The 19,734-nt window shown below is 39.1% G+C and overlaps 1 protein-coding gene across 3 annotated transcripts in view; it reads left to right on the plus strand.

The window, feature by feature from the left end:
* Window positions 1-19,637, plus strand: part of vaspb (vasodilator stimulated phosphoprotein b) — a 30,608-nt gene extending 10,971 nt beyond the window's left edge. The window contains exons 3-15 of one of the 3 annotated variants that reach the window (XM_014982471.2): window positions 6,053-6,224; window positions 8,592-8,772; window positions 10,677-10,743; window positions 13,045-13,127; window positions 13,554-13,831; window positions 14,795-14,964; window positions 15,133-15,184; window positions 15,324-15,351; window positions 15,467-15,506; window positions 15,725-15,781; window positions 16,696-16,765; window positions 17,575-17,632; window positions 18,428-19,637. In XM_014982471.2, coding sequence (XP_014837957.2) covers window positions 6,053-6,224; window positions 8,592-8,772; window positions 10,677-10,743; window positions 13,045-13,127; window positions 13,554-13,831; window positions 14,795-14,964; window positions 15,133-15,184; window positions 15,324-15,351; window positions 15,467-15,506; window positions 15,725-15,781; window positions 16,696-16,765; window positions 17,575-17,632; window positions 18,428-18,462 — 1,291 coding nt within the window. In that variant the 3' untranslated portion in view covers window positions 18,463-19,637. The remainder of the gene's footprint in view (window positions 1-6,052; window positions 6,225-8,591; window positions 8,773-10,676; window positions 10,744-13,044; window positions 13,128-13,553; window positions 13,832-14,794; window positions 14,965-15,132; window positions 15,185-15,323; window positions 15,352-15,466; window positions 15,507-15,724; window positions 15,782-16,695; window positions 16,766-17,574; window positions 17,633-18,427) is intronic. The other 2 variants (XM_088011830.1, XM_014982473.2) reach the window with 2 other exon arrangements.
* The last annotated feature ends 97 nt before the right edge of the window (window positions 19,638-19,734 follow it).

Here is a 19,734-nt window from a genome sequence, read left to right on the forward strand (position 1 = left end):
CCAAAAAGGAAACATTTTCCTTGCTTGCGTGGTCTAGACTTTACACAAATGAGTATTTGTGTGCTGTGAAGTGCTGGGTTTTCCAAGTTACTTCTTTTAACTAAATAACTTCCCTGTTTCACTTCTCTTTACACTCAAGACTGTCTCAAATGTGGCCAAACCGGCATCACCTGCTGGCAGCCCTTCAGGTGCTGTGGTGAAAAGCCTTTCCTCACATAAACATGAATGAGTGCTCAGAGTAAACTTTACTATATTATCAGCTTAAGGGCTGCTGGGTTTCATTCTCAAATCACCTGTTTGTCTTCCCAGCCTATTAATGCATATAAGACATGACTATCAATTCAGGAAAAGTTCATAGTCTATGTTTAACAGCCACCAGGATGAAGAGGAAGTATCTTCATAGTTTCCACAACAAAAACATACATAGTAACATGTTGTCTGTCTGTACTCTGGCATGAATGGGTTGTCTGATACTTTGCCAAGGAACAATGGATCACTGTTTCTCATGGAAGGTGTATGACAGCTACGCAAGATCTACCCATTTAAATGCGTCATTTTCTTCTGAGTTGTGTTTGAATCAATCACCAGAGCTGTGAAAACGTACACAAAGGTGATGGAGGGCTAGTTCTGCTGTTTGTTTGATTCACCGTGGCTGTCTGTTGGGTAAAACCTTAAGAAGGAAATCTGAACAAAATTAACATGACAATAAGTCCCCTGTAGCCCAAAACCTAGCATGATGGTAGCATCATAATGCTGCCACTACCATGCTTCACAGTGGGGATATGCAGAGTGTTTCTGCCAGATCCGTGGTTTCACATGTAGGTCAAAAAGCTCAGAGTTAGAACGTGTTCTTTTTAGATTCAAACACATTTCTTCCACTATTACTTGAGTCAAAATGCTAAGAGAACTTCTGACCAGTTTATTTCAACAATCCCTTTTTCTCTTACAGTAAGGCCAGGTGTGAGGGGCCCAGGACTGGTGGTTTGTGTGTACATTAACACACAGGTAGGAAACAAATGTTTCCTACCTAAGCTGTGAACTTTTGTAGCTCCTCCAGAGTTTTCTAATGCTCTCTTTGCCCAGCCTGTCAGCTGAAACAGACAGACATGCTTCAGTAGGTCTTGCCTACAGCTGTACAATATCGGTAAACAAAAGTGCAATATTATTACTGAAGATTATAATGATGAAGATACTGATTACTTCCAATCCACAGTTTTCTCATTACTCTTTTTTTTCCCATTACTCCATATGTACATATCTAGACTTGAAATCAAGGGCAGTAAATGGCAAATGTCAAAAGTTATTGAGTGGATTTTTGCACTAAATAGGCCAATATATCAATCTCGTGGAGATATTGATTGTGTTGATGCATATGTATAAATATTACATGCAAGCAGTTTGTGATTGCAATTTTGATTGGTGCAATACTGATTGCAAATACATATATAGTGCAGCTTCAGTTCTGCATCACACTTTTCACATTGCAACAGGACTGTAATTTCTGTGTAGGACGTGTAGAATTTGGGATAAAACTTCTTAAACTTTTTTTTTTTTCTAATTGTCTGACCTGTCTGGTATGTCGAAAGTATCTTTGCTCAGGTTTTTATATGGCCTGAAACTGTTTTATTTTTAAGACGTTAAAAAGGGCAGAGGGAGCATCAGGTAAGAGGAGTTAGAAAAGAGCCACTGGGCCTGACTGTACTTGCCAGCTCATTTGGAGAAAAGCTCTGACAGCAGAGCCTTATACAGACATTTTCTACAGGGCACATGTTCTAGCCGTGCGCCGGGGTTTCCTGTTAACCCCTCGTTAACTGAAGAGACTCACTATGGCTGTGATTGATAATCAAATATGGACTACAACTTGCTTATAATCCTACTTTTTTTTAATTTATTTATTTTTCTGTAAATAAAGCCTGTTTTTATTATTAGCCTTAAAAGCTGGTGCCTAAGATCAGTGTGAGCACTCTCTGTGCCTATGAGGAATCGTCTTGAGTCAACTGCTCACAGCTGCCCCCAGTCTTGGCTTAAGGAAGTACAAAAAATAGCCTGTTTATCACTTTGCCTGTGGTGATTTATTCCGCCAGCCCCCCCTGCAGCCCGTCATACGGAGTCGATGGGGTCAGCACGGACACACATGTTGGCAGGATGACAGGTGTGAGAGTGTGTGCAAGTCCATGTCTTCATGCACTAGTGCCACTTAGCCTTTTAGAGTCTCAGTGTCCTTAGTTGTATCAATAATGCAGCCGGCCACTCAGCCTCGCTCCTGAGCCCATGCTTTCTCTGCCATTAAATATGCATCTGTTTCCCAGTCCAGTGTCTCTGACGCCTCCCAATTCCCATACACCCCATCTACCCTTCCAGCACAACAACATGCTGGATGTAACAGAGACCAGAGGAAATTACAGTTTGCCTATATGTTTGATGTATGTTTTATTCAGCAGAAGTTTTTCCATTTTAAAATCTTCCTGTCAGATGGATGAGATGCTCTCTGCGGAGCGGCTCAAAATCCCAGAAACATCTTGGATAGTTTTTAAGTTTTTCAACCATTTTTCATACCTTCCTTTGAAAGAATGTTTTCTTTTTAATAACATGGTAATAATAAAATAATAATGATGATAAATAAAAAATAATTCAAGGCTATGATTTCCAAATGGATTGCAATTGACTTCTGTCATTCCCCTGATCACCAGTAAAGCAATGTCCTGTACCACAATGCGAACAAACAAGACGGCAACCAGTGCTGATTTATATTAATATTTGCATGTTTAAAAACCTAGAATCGTTACCTGAGCACTGTCGATCAGGTTACAAAAAGGTCACGCAGTGTCAGCAAAGTGGAAGTAATTTCCTTCAGACATGTCGACTGAAAGACGGAAGAGCTTCTGGTACACATTATCACCTTATTTACTGGTGCATGCAACTTGGCGAAGCAAGATTTGCAGCAAACCTGGCTGCAGTTTCTCATGATAATACACCAGCCTGGAACGAGAAAGGATGTGAATGTGGTCGAGACAGGAAGTATGAGATTTTATAGCTGTATGCAAGCTGGTATATTTTCTATGAATGTTATTGGAAAAAATATGAAACTATTGCTGAATTAACCACAAACTCATTTTCATTAGCTGGATTTCATTTTAAATGATCAAAGTTGAAATTGGTCAATATTAAAAGTAGATTTTCTCCACGATCACCCACATGTATGCTCCACATGATGTTGAAAGAAATCATGAAACATTAACAGCTTCATCAGTCTAAGACAGAAACAGTTAGTTGCTTTTGTGACAAAGTCTCTCCCATCCTCCTTCAGACATGAAACTGTTTCTTCCTAATTCCTGACAGTCTAATTAGACAGTGTAATTAGACTGTGTGATGTCAAACTGTGAAACAGTAAAAAGGTAGACATTTTTTCTGACCTGACAGACTGCTTAAATGACTACAGGCTTAACAATAGATATGAGAAGAGAAGAAGCCAACGTGTAGGCGAGGGAAATGACTTGCACCGAATATAGCGCTAATACAACCATGTTTTTGGACTTGCTTCCTCCCTGGTTTGTGACTAATAGTTTAAATGGTAGATATTTCCTAAAATCGATGCTGTGCAATATCAGAAAAACATGTAATTGTGTTACTGTTGCCAATATGCAGAGTGTGAACACATGAAACTTGAAACATAGTATTCTACCAAATGTTGCATCCAAATGTGAATGCAACACTGCAGACGGTGATATAGGGAAGATGTGACTCGTATTGTGAGATCTAGTTTAGCAGATATTCAGGGTAAAGAATATTTATAGCTGCCACCTTGATTGGTAACTCTATAAATAAGAGTTCAGTTAACTCTTACTTTTTTATTAATTTAATCTATAAATAACTCATTCAGCAATATATATTGCAGTTTCCATGGCCACAGGGTACTTTAGGTCTGAGTGGGTCAATATAGCAAACTGCTGGATTCATTTCATGCATTCACTATTTGATAACAGCTGATGTTTTGTGTAAAGCCGTTTCCTTCTGTTTTTACAGTAATTAAGGTAAACATTGAAATGCATAAATGGGCCTTAGCTAACCTGAACAGGGAGGAGAAGGTTTCAGCTCTCTGCAGGCCTGTGGGCACGGTGTGAGGCGAGTGCCAAACATCACAATCGCAGGAAGGGGCTTGGTGTTTACATAATGCTCATTTCTGATTTACAGCAAATCCAAAACTATCTCCCGTGTACTAACCTTTTAAACTGATCTGATGTTGTTCAAAGCAACATATTGAAGTAAGCATCCAACCTTTTCCTGGCTTAAGATGCAACACTTATTAACACCGCATAAAACAGTTTTAGTTTTGCTGTTGGCAGCGAAGCCAGATCGCCTTTAAAGGTTAATACTGACCAGATTTATGCGTTTTAACTTGTAAGGAAATGTAGCACCACTGTATTTCTGCAGGCATCGATTGCCCAGACTTGAGCAGTCCTTATTAGGCAGTGCAGGCAGCAGGAAGTGGGTTGTGTCTTTGGTGCTTTGTCACAGGAAGTAGCAGATTGTATCAAGGGTGGGACAGATGGAGGGAGAGGGGGAAGAGATGGATTAGGAGACTGTAGGGAGAGCCTGGGAAGTAATCAAGGAGATGAGGGGGAGGAATGATAGAAAACTGGAATGAACAGTCAGCCACTGTTTGCTCCTCACTTCCCGTCCTCTTTCATGTTACAACTCTTAGTCCTTATTTCGTTTCCGCTTATTTGAAAAATTACCTGGTTTCTGGCTGTTTTTAAATGGTAAAGACGACACAGAGCATGCGACAATGAATGTTGTGCGTTAGGTTTTCCTATTTGGCATAGAATATGTGCACAACTTTAGTTGGAATGAATGATTTGTAACTGGATCCTGCCTGCAGAAAGCCATGCACAAATATTTTCACTGCCTCTCCCAGTGAGAAGCAACTGTGTTCTTACCATCTTCAGCGATGATGTAAAGCAGGTGGAAGATTCCAGGACCTTGTTTTGTTTGCCGACACTCTGCGCAGCTTCCTGTCTTTGTCATTCCCCTTTGTTCTCTCACCTACTCCTCTCGTTTAGGATCAAACCAAACGGTTTTTTCCTGCAAAAAATCAGCACTTGGCAGCAGTTTAGTTTTGTTTATCTAGCATACCATCCTGAATATCAGTTATTCTTCACTACGTGGATTAGCTCATGATTATGGCATTTGGTTTTCGTTAGAACCTGAATTAACTGGCAGGAGAACTCTAATGGGACATGATGGGGCAGGTGAAAAATGAGGCCAGACTGGTTTTGACGGGAACTGTTTTTGTTCAGAATCCCGTGTTTTTTCACTCGTTTGTCCATCCGGTGTTTCCAGTTTCCGTTCTCCCTCCCTCATGTTTACTTTTTCTTTTGTTTTTATTTTAGTTGCTTCCCTGAAGCGTGACATTCAGCAAGAAAAAATTTTAAAGCAAAAGTTTAAAATGTTGATAAAGACTACAGCACTTTAAATTCTGATAATAAAATGAACGAATAAAAATGGAACATGGGTCATTTAAAGAAACGACCACATACAAATAGGGATCAGATGTGACAGGAGCGTGTGTTTGGTACAGTGCTTCATTAGTTATAAGTAATAAAAATAACTGACACATCTTGAATGCTCACAACGCCACTTTTGTTTACATAATAAATGGTGCCTCTGAAATGTGTGTTCATCCTGTTTAACGGCTAAACAGGATGAGGATCGCTGAATAACACATCCTCTACTATATCCAAAGTAGGTGTGTATTAATAGTTGAATGTAGTGCATTGGAAATACAGATGCTATACAAAGTTCTGATGATTCATCACCTCATAAAACAAACTCGACTCTGAAGTTCTGCAAAAGTTTCCTTTATTTTTAGACTTGTCTTGTGTGGGTTGCAGATGGAAATTCATTTTACCATGAAGCTTGAGTTAAGAACCTGCACCGTACACCTTAAATTAAGTACTTGTTTTCTTCCAAGAGTCTTGTTCTCTTGAGATTTGCAACATCAGTGCTGTACATTCATTCTGTGTGTTGTTCCATCTTTTCCTGTGTTCTGCAGTGAGTCGAGTATTTGCCAGGCTCGGGCCACTGTGATGATCTACGATGATGGCAGTAAAAAGTGGCTCCCGGCAGGTACCGGACCCCAAGCCTTCAGCAGAGTCCAGATCTTTCACAACCCTTCTAACAACGCCTTCCGGATAGTCGGACGCAAGATGCAGACAGATCAACAGGTACATGTTTTTGGCTTTAGAGCAGGACCATGACATCTTTGCTTGCAATAAAATGTTTTAAACGTTCCTCTTGCTTGCACTTCAAAAGCTGAATATTCGGGAGCCAACATGGACTAAAGGGCTTTGCTCGTTTCCTCCACTGCCAAACTCCAACCACAGGCAGACTGCAATTCTAACACAGTGCAGAAAATTGACATAATCATTGTCAATGCTCAATTTTTAGTGCTTTGGTGTGGTGTATTCACTGGTCAGAAAATGATTTTTTTTTTTTTTCTGAAAAGCTGAAGTGACATTGAAGGAGAAAATTTCTCAGTGCATCTCTACTACAGCCACTTTAAATGTCAAAGCTTTTCAAAATAAACTTCCATAGACATATTGGCGGATGGACGGTTCCCCAGTATCACATCCATACCAGGGATAGCTAATGACACTAGTTTACCAAAATTGTTTTTCACAGGTATAAACTTCTTTCATCCATCAGAGAGCCTGTGTGGCCCTCCTCAATTGTTGGTGTAGAAATGTAGTCAAAATGTTGCTTTCTCAAAAGTGTTTGACTTTTTTTAAAACTTGTTTATTAAAATGATGTCTTTACTTTTGCTGCTGATCATTCAATTTGGTTTCTGCTAATAAATCTGAAAGGCAAAAAAAACACCAGGTACAGTTTGTACTGCAGTACGACTATTGCTTTATATGTCAGGATAGAATGTGAGAAGTCAAAGTTGATATTGTCGGATTTAACCCCGGAGCAGAAAACAGCCAGAGCACCAGACTGGTCGGTGTTGGTGTTCTGGAGCATTGCTGTCATCGCTCAGCTGATTCTGCACTACCAGCAGGGTGTGTGTTAGCACACACTGCTGTGGCTGCTGTGTTGTTTCATATGCTGCCACTGGGGGCAGTATATGTAGTGTATACATTTTTCACCACTTTAAGACAAAAACTAAGGACTTTATACTTCTGTAAATCTGGAGATGAAATGCAGTACATGTATGATGAGCTCAAATGTTTTATGTAAACATTGCGCACTGCTGCCCTTACTAGAAAGAGAATTAACCAAAACATCACACAATAAAAAAAGGATTTCAACAAGTTACAGGACGTTCTTATAGATAACATGAAGACTCTTAAACTAAGCCACAGGGAACAACATGTTCATCAAAACAACCAACATCTCTTCTTTATCCAAATATTTCTGTGTCTAAGATCAGAGTTTGGAGTCTCAAGCATGACGTTGTCCTTCAGACAAAGATGGTTCAATGCCATTATCTTGCTCATTGTGGCTCCCCTGCAGACAAAAGTGTTCCATGACTGAGAAGCTGGGTAAAATTGACTCTAGGTGGTTCTATTCTTGACTTGAACCTTTTTTTTGTTTAGTTTTTTTTTTTTATCCCCCTGCTGCACCAAAGCCTCTCTCCTTCTTTAAACATTCAGCATGCTGAAGTGTTCCCTGGAGACAAGTCTTAAAGTGGAGGATGTTTCCTGTGAGATAGTTAGCCTGTTCAACCATTTCCTGTGACAATTTTTAAAAAAAGGCTTGCTACCAGCAGGTCGCTATGGAGACGCTATACTGCTTTCCCTGGTGACAAATAAAAACAGCAAGACGTACGTTTTAAGGAAAATATTGCAGCTCTTTATTTGCTTCCTTTTTTTTTTTTTTTTTTTTTTGCAGCCACATTTGTGGTTTCAGTCTGTCTCCCTAAAGTATTTCTTGCCTTCAAAACACATGGAAGATGTCAAGGTCACCCGACTGACGCGCTCCTTGCCACAGCCGCTTGGTGTTTATTTGCGTTCTGATAAGATTTGGAGTCGTTTCGAAAAATACTACTGTCTGCGGTGGAGGCTGACCTTGCTGCCCTTTGTCATCCAGTGCATGCTTCCTCCCATGATGTTCACTCTGACAGGGTCTCGACTCCTCCCTCTGCTCAATGGAATTCAACAGCTTTTAAACAAATACTGAAACGGCGTGTCAGCACATTCAAGCAGCACTCTGAACACAGAGCTTTTTTCTTTTTTTCCAGCCCAGACCAAACGGGCTTCGTGCCACCTGCTGAGTGGAATATAACCCAGAAGGATCCATAAAAAAATAAAGCATGCCATTATGTTAGGCGTTGGCAGGGATGTAGTTTCATGAAGTTTTCTTGTAAAAGGATGCAGCTCACAGATGCTACCGGTTTTTAATATATTTTGCACATGTGTTATAAACATTTGAAACACTGTCGAGATCTGGTTGTTTCTAAAGGGACTTACTGAGAAAATGGGATGCTGATGGCTACAGGCACTCTAACTATTTTTTTTCCCACAGTCACAGCTGTTCCAGAACAGTCTGCTGGTGAATATTGACTAATCACCTCACTGTCTTATCATCCTCAGGTGGTTATAAACTGTCCAATTGTAAAAGGGCTCAAATATAACCAGGCCACACCCAATTTTCACCAGTGGCGAGATTCCAGACAAGTTTGGGGGCTCAACTTTGGCAGCAAAGAAGATGCTGCTCTGTTTGCCAATGGCATGGCTCACGCTCTGGATGTCATCAACTCCATGGCAGATGCAGGTAAACCACTCCTCATTCAAACTGCTCAGACCAGACTCTAGCGTCCATTCCGGCTGATTCAGATAAGAGTTGACCCCACTATGCCTCGCCATTCACACCGAGGCGATCAGATCTCAATAACCTGTTTTACATGCAGATAAATGCATATTGTCACCAGTCATCAGTCAGCTGAGCAAAAAAACAGGACATCAACATCTCCATTGATGTTTCTGACACAAATTATTCACTCACTTGACCGAAGGTATTATTAAGATGTCAGCATGGCTGAGATCCTGCTCAGCACACTTTTAACAGCACACAACACAGCATAGCTTAGAACACCTGTGAAACACCGCTGACCAGCTCGCATTTATCTGTGATTGAACCTGGAGATTTTACAGTAAAATCAGGTCTGAAAAACTGTCAGAACAAACGCCACTCTGCAGATGTTTCATTAGAATTATGGATGACATTTTTTGTGCCATTTTCATTTATTTAATCGGTTTAAAAGCGATGTCTATTATGTGTTAAGCATTCAACAAAAACAGACTGACCATAAAATCGTAATTAAGAAAACAAAACGTGCTTTAACACCAGCAATCGGTGGAGAGCGGAAATAATTGTCAACTGATTTAGAAAGCGATTAATCATTAACTGCAGTGTAAAGATTTGAAAAAGGGCCATTTGCTGAAAGAACCACAAACTCAGAGCAGTAATTCAGACAAAAAATGTACAAAATAAATATACATTTTACATTTAAGATAAAAAAAAAAAAAAAAAACTTTCTTGTTAATATGTTCTACCCAGAACTAATCCTGTGGAACAGTTTTAGCTTCACCGAGTTCAAAGTCTGTTTAAAACAACTCCTATTTAGCACCTTTTTCTATCCAATTATTAATATGTTAATCCAAAAATTAATCAGCAGATTAGCCCTGCAATGTATTGAAGCCAAGTCTAGCAGAAAGAGCTGAACTTTTCACGTCTTGATACAAGTATTTTTTTTTAGCTGCAGATTAATCCTTTGGTACGAATGATCAAGCGCACACTGCAGAAATGCTTTATCACATTTTAGACAATAACATGTTTTTCTTTAAAAAGTAATGTTTAATATTAGTAATATTTATTTGCATTTTAAATGTATTTCTAATATTGTTTAAGATTAGCATAAGTGGTTAAACATAAAATCTGCAGTATGCTTTTTTAAAAAAAATCCAGAATAATCATTAGAATAACCAATCACTAAAATAATCATTAGTTGCTGTGCTAAATCAGTCCATGCCTGGTTACTTTTAATTTGGTTGACTTTTATTATTTTAGATTTTTATTTTGGCTGAGTATCGACATGCATTTCTGTACACGCTGCATGTCGAAGCTGCACTCCACCATTGGTGCTCTTATCAGTGTAACAGGTATATCCTGATTACTGCTTATAGCATTTGGTTTTGGTTTGCTGAAAAATTTCTCACATGGTTGGGAACAGATTTCTGAGCAACTGCATGTGACTTAGAGCTAAACATAACCTTGATAGAAAGAAGGCAGGTTTGTCTTATAAGAGAATAAAAAAAAGACAAGAGTCGCTTTGGCCATCCACATCCTGTTGTGTTGCCAGTAATACATACTTGTTTTGTCTTACAGAGAGTTGTGCTCACCCTCACTCCACCTAACTATCTATACAGTTTATGCTGCTCCATTCAGGTCCTATTTCATTAATAATGTCACCATTTCTTACAAATGAGTTGTTATGCTTCGTCCTATCAGGGCTGCTTACAGACTTTGCACTCTGCAGCAAAACTGTGTGCAGATGAAAAAAAAGAACATGGGTGGTATGATTATTGAAGTGCAATTAAGCCAGTTTATAACACAAGTATCTATTTTTGAAGATACTTTAATGCTCACTAAGAATATCTTCCTTCATGTTTTTGCAGGTTATGCAACCCTCCCCCGCCCAGTGTCAAATGGACCTTCTCCTGAAGAGCTCGAACAGCAGAGGAGGTATCTCCAGACCTCCTCTGAACCAAACCTTTCTTTACTTTATATATCGCAAAATAACATTTTGGCTGTGCTAGCCGCTAAATGTTTGCTTGCTCTCACCGAGATAAAAAAATGTGTCCCAACAATCTGAATAACCCTGACTGGTTTCTATGCTGACGATAAGAAGCAGGATTGTGCGGCGAATATAATTTTATCAGCTCGTTCAGCTCGTTCCTCAGAAGGGTGTTGTCCACTGTGGGGCCGTTTCAATCTGCTTCCAGACCAGAGTGAACCACTTTCTGGGTTCACTCTGGCTTGGCTTTGCAGACGTCCCGTTGGCACAGTTTTGCACACAGGCATATGTGGAGGATTTACCGGCATTAAGCAGACACTGCTAAACCCTCAATCAACCCTTGAGTCAGGTCAAAGGTCAGACCGATAGCAAGCCTCTCACGTCTACCCCCTGGAGAAACCTGTTGAGGTGACTTCATGCATGCCTGTATAGAATAGGCTTTAACCTTCTAATCCCGTTTAGCCCGAAAGGTGCACAGTGACCACAGGGAGTGTCTGTTAAATTAGTAGCTGTTCCATTTGCTGCCGGCATGCTGTGGCTTAGTAAGCTTTTTAAAACCTCTGACCTCCAGCAGTATTGCAGGTGCTTGGAGGATTTTGAATAAATGCTCATCATTTTAAATACCCTTCTCAGAATTTGTTTTGTGGGAAGGAAAGAAAAAAAAAATCATTTTAACATGAGCTTTAGAGTGTTAAGTCATATCAACCCTGACTGTCTGAGTGCATATGTTTAGTTCTCTGCATTATGATTGTTTATAGACATTGTTTTTTTGCAGCACATCTGTTCTGTGGCAGATGTGTTGGGGGGGGGGGGGGGGGGCGATAATGTGAATCAGGCCACTTTGCCCAGCTGAGGACTTCTTTTTTTTTTTTTTAAAAGCAGAAAGCTAATGAGAGGTTATGAACTCCACATTTATCTCTCTTGTAATATCCTGTAAAGCGTCGACATACACAGACGCTTCATCTCCTAAGGTAAAACACGCTTTTGGCTGGGGTGTTGTAAAACCCTGGTGCAACAATCAAAAGCAAGATTAACATGCTTATCAAAAATGACTAAGCTAATATTTCAGCAGAACATGTTCATCAAGTCCTGAACCTAAAGTGCATTGCAAGTGGAAGTTTACCTGGTTTTTATTATGTCAAACATCGGCTTAAAACTGGGAACATGTCTTTCAAATGCTCTAAATATCTTCTGAATTGGAACAATTTAAAGTGCATTTTTAGCTAAAAGAAAGCAGCTGCCTGCACTTGAGATGAAATGATGTACATCAGCATCCTGTTCGTATTTCATTTCGTAATCCTGGAAGAGAAGTTGTCTTGTCAGAACTTCTCAAAAACAGTGTTACAAAGTTAAAGATAATGAATAGACTGCCCCTTACACCTTGTGACTGTGTTAAAAAGTGGATGTTGCAGCTTGTAAAACTTAAAATCAAACTAAAATCAAATTTGTTTTTTTTCAGGGAATTCATTTGCAACTTTGCAAAACAGCTCATTCAGTTATACTTAGTGTTTGAATTCTTATCTAACAAAGCCTCTCCCTTCTAAGTATATTAATCTGGAACAATTTACAATATACGTCTTACTTAAATACGCAGTTTTGTTTTGTTTTTTTTTATCCTGCGTCAGTGAGCCATTACTGTGCTATCTTAATGACATGTAAGCAGATACTTGACCCTTGTACTTTATTTTCTTGTTGTATTGGATTCTGTGATAGGTCTGCAAAAGGTCAGACATAATTGCATATCTGTAAAATGAAAGTAACAGGATACATGGTTTTGAATTTTTATTTTTATCTGCAGAATATAAAAAAGAAGAAGGTGTTCTGGCCAAATGAGACCAAAAATTTATTTTGTGGTCTGTGTTCAGTTGACTGTGTGTTGGAAACCTCACACTTCACATCACACTTGAATAGAGCTGTACACTATTTTAAACCACAACCATCATTGCAATATTAATGGGTTCAATACTGCAATAGCAAAGGTTTTCACTATTTATATTTCAAGTGTAATGCATGAAAATTCTGCATGGAAATATTAATTTGGACTGTTTTATTAATAACCTGAACTGTCCTTGTGAATGCCAGGTCAATATTAATGCGATCTGTAAACTTGTGTAAAATTTTCCATTTGATCTATTTCGATTCACAAAGCTCAGCACAGCTTTGTCATAATAGTAGGTTTTGGTAACTTGAAAACAACAAATTTTAGTTCTGAGGATGACATGCATTTTAACAAAGGTGTGTGTTGACAGGCTGGAGCAACAGAGGCTTGAACAGCAGGAACGAGAGCGACAGGAGAGAGAGCGGCAGGAAAGAGAACGACAAGCCGCTGCAGGTCAGGAAACACCTGGTGTGCTGCAGATGATCGCATTTAGCTGCAATACGCTCCAACCTCTGCAAGACTATTTCGTAGTTCCCTCATTCTGAGCCAGGTTATGGAGAAAGTCGTTCCACTGCATGTTTCTTCTTTAGATCTGAGATTATCTGATATTTTTTTTTTTAGATTTTTTTGCTTTTACTTAATACATGGTTTCTTTTCTGGAGTTTTCTGAAGTCATATCTTTAAAATTTAACTGAAATGTGATTTTTGAGTTGAGATGTCAGAGAAGTAATCTATCAAAAGCTTGTTTCCATCATAACCTGCAGGTGATGGGGGGGGAAAAAAGTTTTTCCACTTATGTCAGATTATTTTTCTTAAAAAAAAAAAAAAAAAAAAAAAAAGTTAATGAACTGTCAGTGATGTCTCTGCCTTTCCTTCCAGCACATGTCCCACCAGCTCCACCAATGCCCCCTGGAGGTCCAGCTCCTCCTCCAGCTCCTCCACCGCCCCCCGGCCCACCCCCGGCGGCAGGCATCCCTCCTCCTCCTGGACCGCCTCCAGCAGGACCGCCACCAGCTCCACCGCTGCCTGCTCCAGGTGGAGGTGGAGGTGGAGGTGGCGGTGGAGGTGGCGGAAATGACGGTGGCGGTGGAGGATTAGGAGGAGCTGGAGGTTTGGCAGCTGCCCTTGCAGGAGCTAAACTCCGCAAAGTGTCCAAGGTTAGTATCAGATGTTGTAATTAGTGCTATTTTTATCGAGTGAATTAAGTTTCCGCACTAATGATGTGACATGTCTGCATTGAAACAGCTATGTCCTTATTACCCAGACCATGTTGCAGTATAAACCAAACGTTAACATTTATTGTATAAAAAGATACTCAGATTTTTTTAATCAGTGTCTGACATTAAGTCAATGTAAACCTTTTCTGGCTTAAGTGATCTATATTTGTGACATTATTTAGATGTTTTTTTAATTGCCAGAATTGAGAGAGAAAATAATTATTTTAGTTTTCCTCCTTGTTTAGAAGTTTACATCCTTCATGTTGGATGTAAACTCTGACTTGGAGCCACATTTTTGGGTTTCCTTCCACAAACTTCTGACAGTAGTTTGCTGGAATTGTGGTCCATTCCTCCTGACAGAACTGGCGTAACAGAGTCAGGTTTTTAAGCCACTTTGTTTGCACACTTTTCACCTCAGCCCACAAGTTTTCCTTGGAGCTGAGATTAGTCCTTTATGATGGTCACTCCAAAATGGACTGTTGTTCTTTAACCACTTTGTAACTATTATTTGGTGGTATGCCTAAAGTGATGGGCTGTTTCGCATTTGAGTTGGCGTTCTTTTAAGCGTCCTCCTCAAATATGTTGTGAATTTATAAACTTGAAAAGCCATGACCTCATGGCTCATGAATTTTCCTCAATTGTTAAAAAAAGGTCATATTTGGGCTGAATTTGTAGAAAGCAAGTTCAAAAATCTGAAAAAAAACAAACAAAAAAACCCAAATCCTAATAATCTGACATTTAGGAAGTAGAAATGTTTTTGAAAATTCTAAATGACCCAAAACATTTAGTTCGATTTAGTGTCAATCACTGAGAAACAACAGTTATGTTTGTTTTTATACAGTGTATACAATGTTTGATTTCAGTTGTCAGATCACTCACGTTTTTGCTGTTTGCTGCCCTCAGCAGGAGGATGGTGGTTCTGCAGCTCCACCAGCCAGAACAGAGTCGAACCGCATCAGCAATTCCTCCATGGGAGGGGGAGGCGGCGGCGGTGGAGGAGGAGGAGGAGGAGGAGGAGGAGGTGGAGGAGGAGGGGGTCTGATGGGTGAAATGAGTGCCATTCTGGCACGCAGGTGGGTTTAGAGTCATGTATCAAATTGAATGTTCACAAAGGTTTTGACTATGAAGTTCTTTGCTGCCCTCTGTTAATTTTAAAATCAGTCGACAGTAACAGAATATTGACACATCTCTCTGTAAACTGACTGCATTTAAAATAACAAAGCAATTTAATTTTACTTCAGGAGAAAAGCTGCAGATACAGCAGAGAAGCCTCCCGTGAAGACACAAGATAACGTAAGAGTCCGCTCATTGCAGTATTTCTGATTCACTGACGACATCAATTAAAATTAGAGGAAGAAGTTCGATGGATTAAAGGTTGGAAATAGCTACGTGTGACTCAGTGTTTACAGAAGTTGCTGTCTTTTCTCCACAGGATGATTCAGAGCCTCAAGGTCAAAATGGTGAGAACCGAACAGTTTTATTCATAGCATGCCGCCCACATTCTGGCCAATATTAAGTAGCAGTTTTGCAAAGCTGAACTGAGAGGCTCGTGTTTCTGTCTGTTCTCCCTTTTAGATTCACTAAGACGACCTTGGGAGAAATCGTCCATGATTAGGTAATCTTGGATACTACAGTCTAAGCATCATCAATAAAATTTTAGCTCACACGTGTCTCGCATTTGAAGTCACCTCAAAACTAGTCCTCCATCAAAGTGTGTGCGTCTATTTATCGCTGGTTCTGCATCTACATCTCTCCTTAAGAGTGTTTTTGTGTCTAAAAGTCATTCATATTCATTCTAAGAGCAGAGTGTGTATGTGTGTATTTCACTAACAGGAATAACTCCATCCCCAAGAGCATGGACACCACTTCCTCAGTGTCCCAAGCTCCAAGGTACACATGCTGTTCCCCTCCCTCCTCTCCCTGCTCCCCTCCTGCCTTCGCTTTCCTTCTGATGGCAAAGCAGCTCTTCTGCTGCTGCTGCCTACACACCTGGGTAGCAAACTGTGCAGTTGATGGCTCCATCTATTGGATCAGAGCCCGGCATGCATGTGTACACCCAAGAGAGCTATTGACGGTCCGCCTTATCCTTTTAGTGCTGCAAACCACATGAAATGGAACCCTGATTGACAATGATACTTAGTTTTGGTTTTGTCGTAGGCATTTATGCCATTGTATTCTGGTAAACTATGCCTCATCTAAACACAGCTTTGTTATATGTGGCGCCTTTTAAAACTACCAATAACCCTCTTATTTTGTCATGTTAAAACCTGGAATTCTAAGGTATTTTATGGAATGTTTATGTAATTATCCAACACAAAGTTGGGAAAGGAAAATGTTGCATGGTTTTGAGTTGGGTTATAAAACAATATGTGAAGCACCCATTATAAAAACCCATAAGATTTACAGCTATAATGATCATGAAAAATTATTAAACTAATGAAATCTACAAACTATGATTTTGTATTAAGCCCACCAATTCATTACTTTGACAATATTTTGAAAACCACATTCTACTTCCCAGGTTTGCACGACTTTGTCTAATACATGAAATACGAATAAAATTAATTTTGGTTTGTGGTCGAAAACGTTACCAAGGCAATGTTCTGTCGATGAACTCCAACAAATGCAAAATTGATGATTAACTACTTTAATAATATACTAACCCTCATTGCATCTCGTCACTTCCCATCCACTGTCCTGTTATCCTCGTTGTACAATATTTTGTTTTCTCCAACAATGAATAATTTCCTTGTGAAATGCGGTCACTGAAGACTCAGTGTTTTCTGTTCCTTATTGTCTTATAGGACGAAGAGTACAAGCAATAATAATGATGCAGGTGGAACTGACGGCTCTGATTTAGACAACCTTAAACAGGTAAATGCTCACTGATCCATTTTATCGGTTTTTCACTACAAGACTATGATTATGTCCACTGAAATTTGAATGAAGCTCCTGATAGATAAAACATCAGGTTTAGTGTTACATTTGTTTTAATGCACTAAATGGTCAGCTGCAATATATCTACATGAGAAGCGTATTCAAAAAGAAATATCTCCTTTTAAAAAACTGCTAAAGGAGAATTTAAAAAGAGCTTTGGATCTTTCTGTGTTTTATCAGGAAGATTATCGTATTTGAAAATGTAAAAGAAATTAATTCTGACATTGGCATGTTTATTATTTTATGTTATTGTCTGGCATAGTAATAAACCTCATCTGCTTTAGGAAGCCTCCAAAGATTCAATCATGTAGCTGTTTTTTTTTTTTTTAAAGTGCAGATTAACCATTACAAACTTGTGTCCTAGACAAATCCACTTTAAAGCTGCAATGGATTACAACTGTATGTTCATATGCAAGCATCCAACAATGGCTTTGAAACACATTTATCTTCTGAACAGTTAATCAGTGTTGTCTGTCAGTAAAATACTAAAAATGTATTTCACCATCTCTTACCAAGTACTTATTAGATCTGGACACGCACTGAGTTTTTTTTTATGACTTTACTCCATATCTCTCCATTTGTCAGTCCTGTCATTCTGCCATCTAATTGTCTGACAATCCATCTGATTGTTCATCCGTCTTTACAGTCTATGATTTTGCAAGTTCCTCATTTAAAGCCTGGCTGCTGTATAAATGGTTGCCATAAATTGGCAGTGAACAATGACCATGTCGTTTGTTGCCTTACAGGAGATCCTGGAGGAGGTGCGGAAAGAATTACAAAAAGTCAAGGAGGAAATTATTGGAGGTGAGGCTTTATCAGCATGCAGATTAAATCATAGCCCCACAATATTTTTTCACATTGTTGTTGCATAGCATCCTCAAACCGGAGTGCAATTTGTTTAATAGACCAACAAAAATTATTGCATAGTTGTAAAGTTGGAAAGAAAAACAATTACAGCTCAGTTCAATTGAATAGAAAGTCTGTAGGCATGGATTTTTTCAAAACCTGCCACAGATTCTTGGCTCTGGACTTTTACTGGGTCATTTTAACACAACGATGTGCTTTGATCTAAACCATTACATTGTAGCTCTGCCTGGATGTTTGGGCTCTTTGCTCTGCTGGAAGTGAAACCTCTGCACACAGCCTTAAGTCTTGCAGGTTTCTTGCAACATTGCCCTGCATTTAGCTCAGTCCACCAGCTTTGACCAACTATGCTGTCCATGCTGTGTTTCTGTCTCAGCACAGTGTTTTGCATGTATGCCAAACATTTCAGTTTTGATCCCATTTGATCAAAGCACCTTCTCCTTAGTCTACTCCCTACAAGCTTTGGATATTGTTTCATAACCAAATCCAACTTTAAACTTCTCCAAAATATTCTCCCTGACCTGTCAGGCGTGTTTTTTTTGTTGTTGTTTTTTGTTTTGTTTTTTTTTGTCATCATGGTGCCGTTTGTTCACTAATGATGTTCTCTGACAAACATTTAAGCCTTCATAGAAAAGACTAAATGACATGAAAATGTTTAAGGAGTACTGCTCTTATATGGTATTGTAAAATTCTTGTATTTATTTGCCTGTTTGTTTTCCATTTCTTGTTTTACAGCCTTTATTCAGGAACTTCAAAAGAGAAGCACATAGTTCTGCTGAGTTGTCTGGTTGAAGCGAGGGTTGTGATGCGGTGAGGAAGCTTAGCCACATCTTCCACCAACAACTCCTGCGCTGTAGCCCAGGGATTTCTCCTTCTCCTTCACCTTTTCTCTTTTTCCTCTATCAATCTTAAACACAAGAGAGCATTCTTGCTTATTTGTACAACAAAAACTTTTGTTTCATGTCAAAATATAACCCAGGGACTTCCTCACGTCGCCATCCAGCACTTTGGATGATGCTACTTGTGTCCACTCCCTTATGCTGTCAGATGCATTATTACTGATAGAGCACTCTTCAGTATTCAGGGAAAGTTTTACTTAATTTTTAATTTTTTTTTCTTCTTCACCATAATAATGGATCATTTTTACTAAAATGTTATGGTTACTTAGTAGTTTTAAGTTGGAATTCCTGAATTCAAGGATGAATCTGGATATCAAACTCATTCATCTCCTTCAAGACTTGACCTTCCAGGAAGGACGCAACTCAAAAGCCTTCACTGCTGCATAAAAGAGGAAGAGGAGTCGAGCAAAAGGGAATCTATTGGACGAGCCGAGTGCTGTGAAAGAAGAGTGTGTTGTAGTTTTATCATTTGTGAGAACTTTTTCTCTTTGCATTGCACTTGTTCTGGAGGAGGCGTGTCTGCGCCACACTGCCTTGATAGACTATCCCCTCTCACTCAAAACGAGACATTATCTGTCGGCCAATGCAGTGGTGGTCCTACTGTCTGCTGTGCTTCCGCCAGTTATTTTGCTTTCATTACAGATGTTCTTTTTTTTTATTTTTTTTATTTTTATTTTTTTTTGAAACATGAGAAAATGGCCATAATGAGGTCAGTTAATTTGGCCGTGACCAACTGCCTTGAGAATAAATCTATATATATATAAATATATATATATCTATATATAAGGAATTATATATATTTGTTTTGAGGGAAAATGTTAGCAAAAATTGAAATGGTGTTTCTATTTTAATTGATGACTGGTGAGTGGGGATTTCTTTTTCCTTTTCTTTTCAATGATTGTTTTTTTCTTATGAAATGTTTTTTTGGGGGGGTTTCCTTTTTTTTCTAATAGTCTAGACTTTTTACACTGAAATATAAAGAAAACAGCTTAGACACTGGACTAGCAATGCCTTTATAGTCAAATACAGCTGCTTCTTAAAATTCATCACTTTGTGACGAGTCTTTTTTTTTCTATTGAAAATATTTCATCTAGAAATTAAACAATTTTCCAATGAGCTGTACCATTAATATTTTGGTGTTAT

The sequence above is a fragment of the Poecilia mexicana genome, unplaced genomic scaffold (genome assembly GCF_051168715.1).
Source record: "Poecilia mexicana isolate PSO_F unplaced genomic scaffold, ASM5116871v1 scaffold_13, whole genome shotgun sequence".
In the NCBI taxonomy this organism is placed as follows: domain Eukaryota; kingdom Metazoa; phylum Chordata; class Actinopteri; order Cyprinodontiformes; family Poeciliidae; genus Poecilia; species Poecilia mexicana.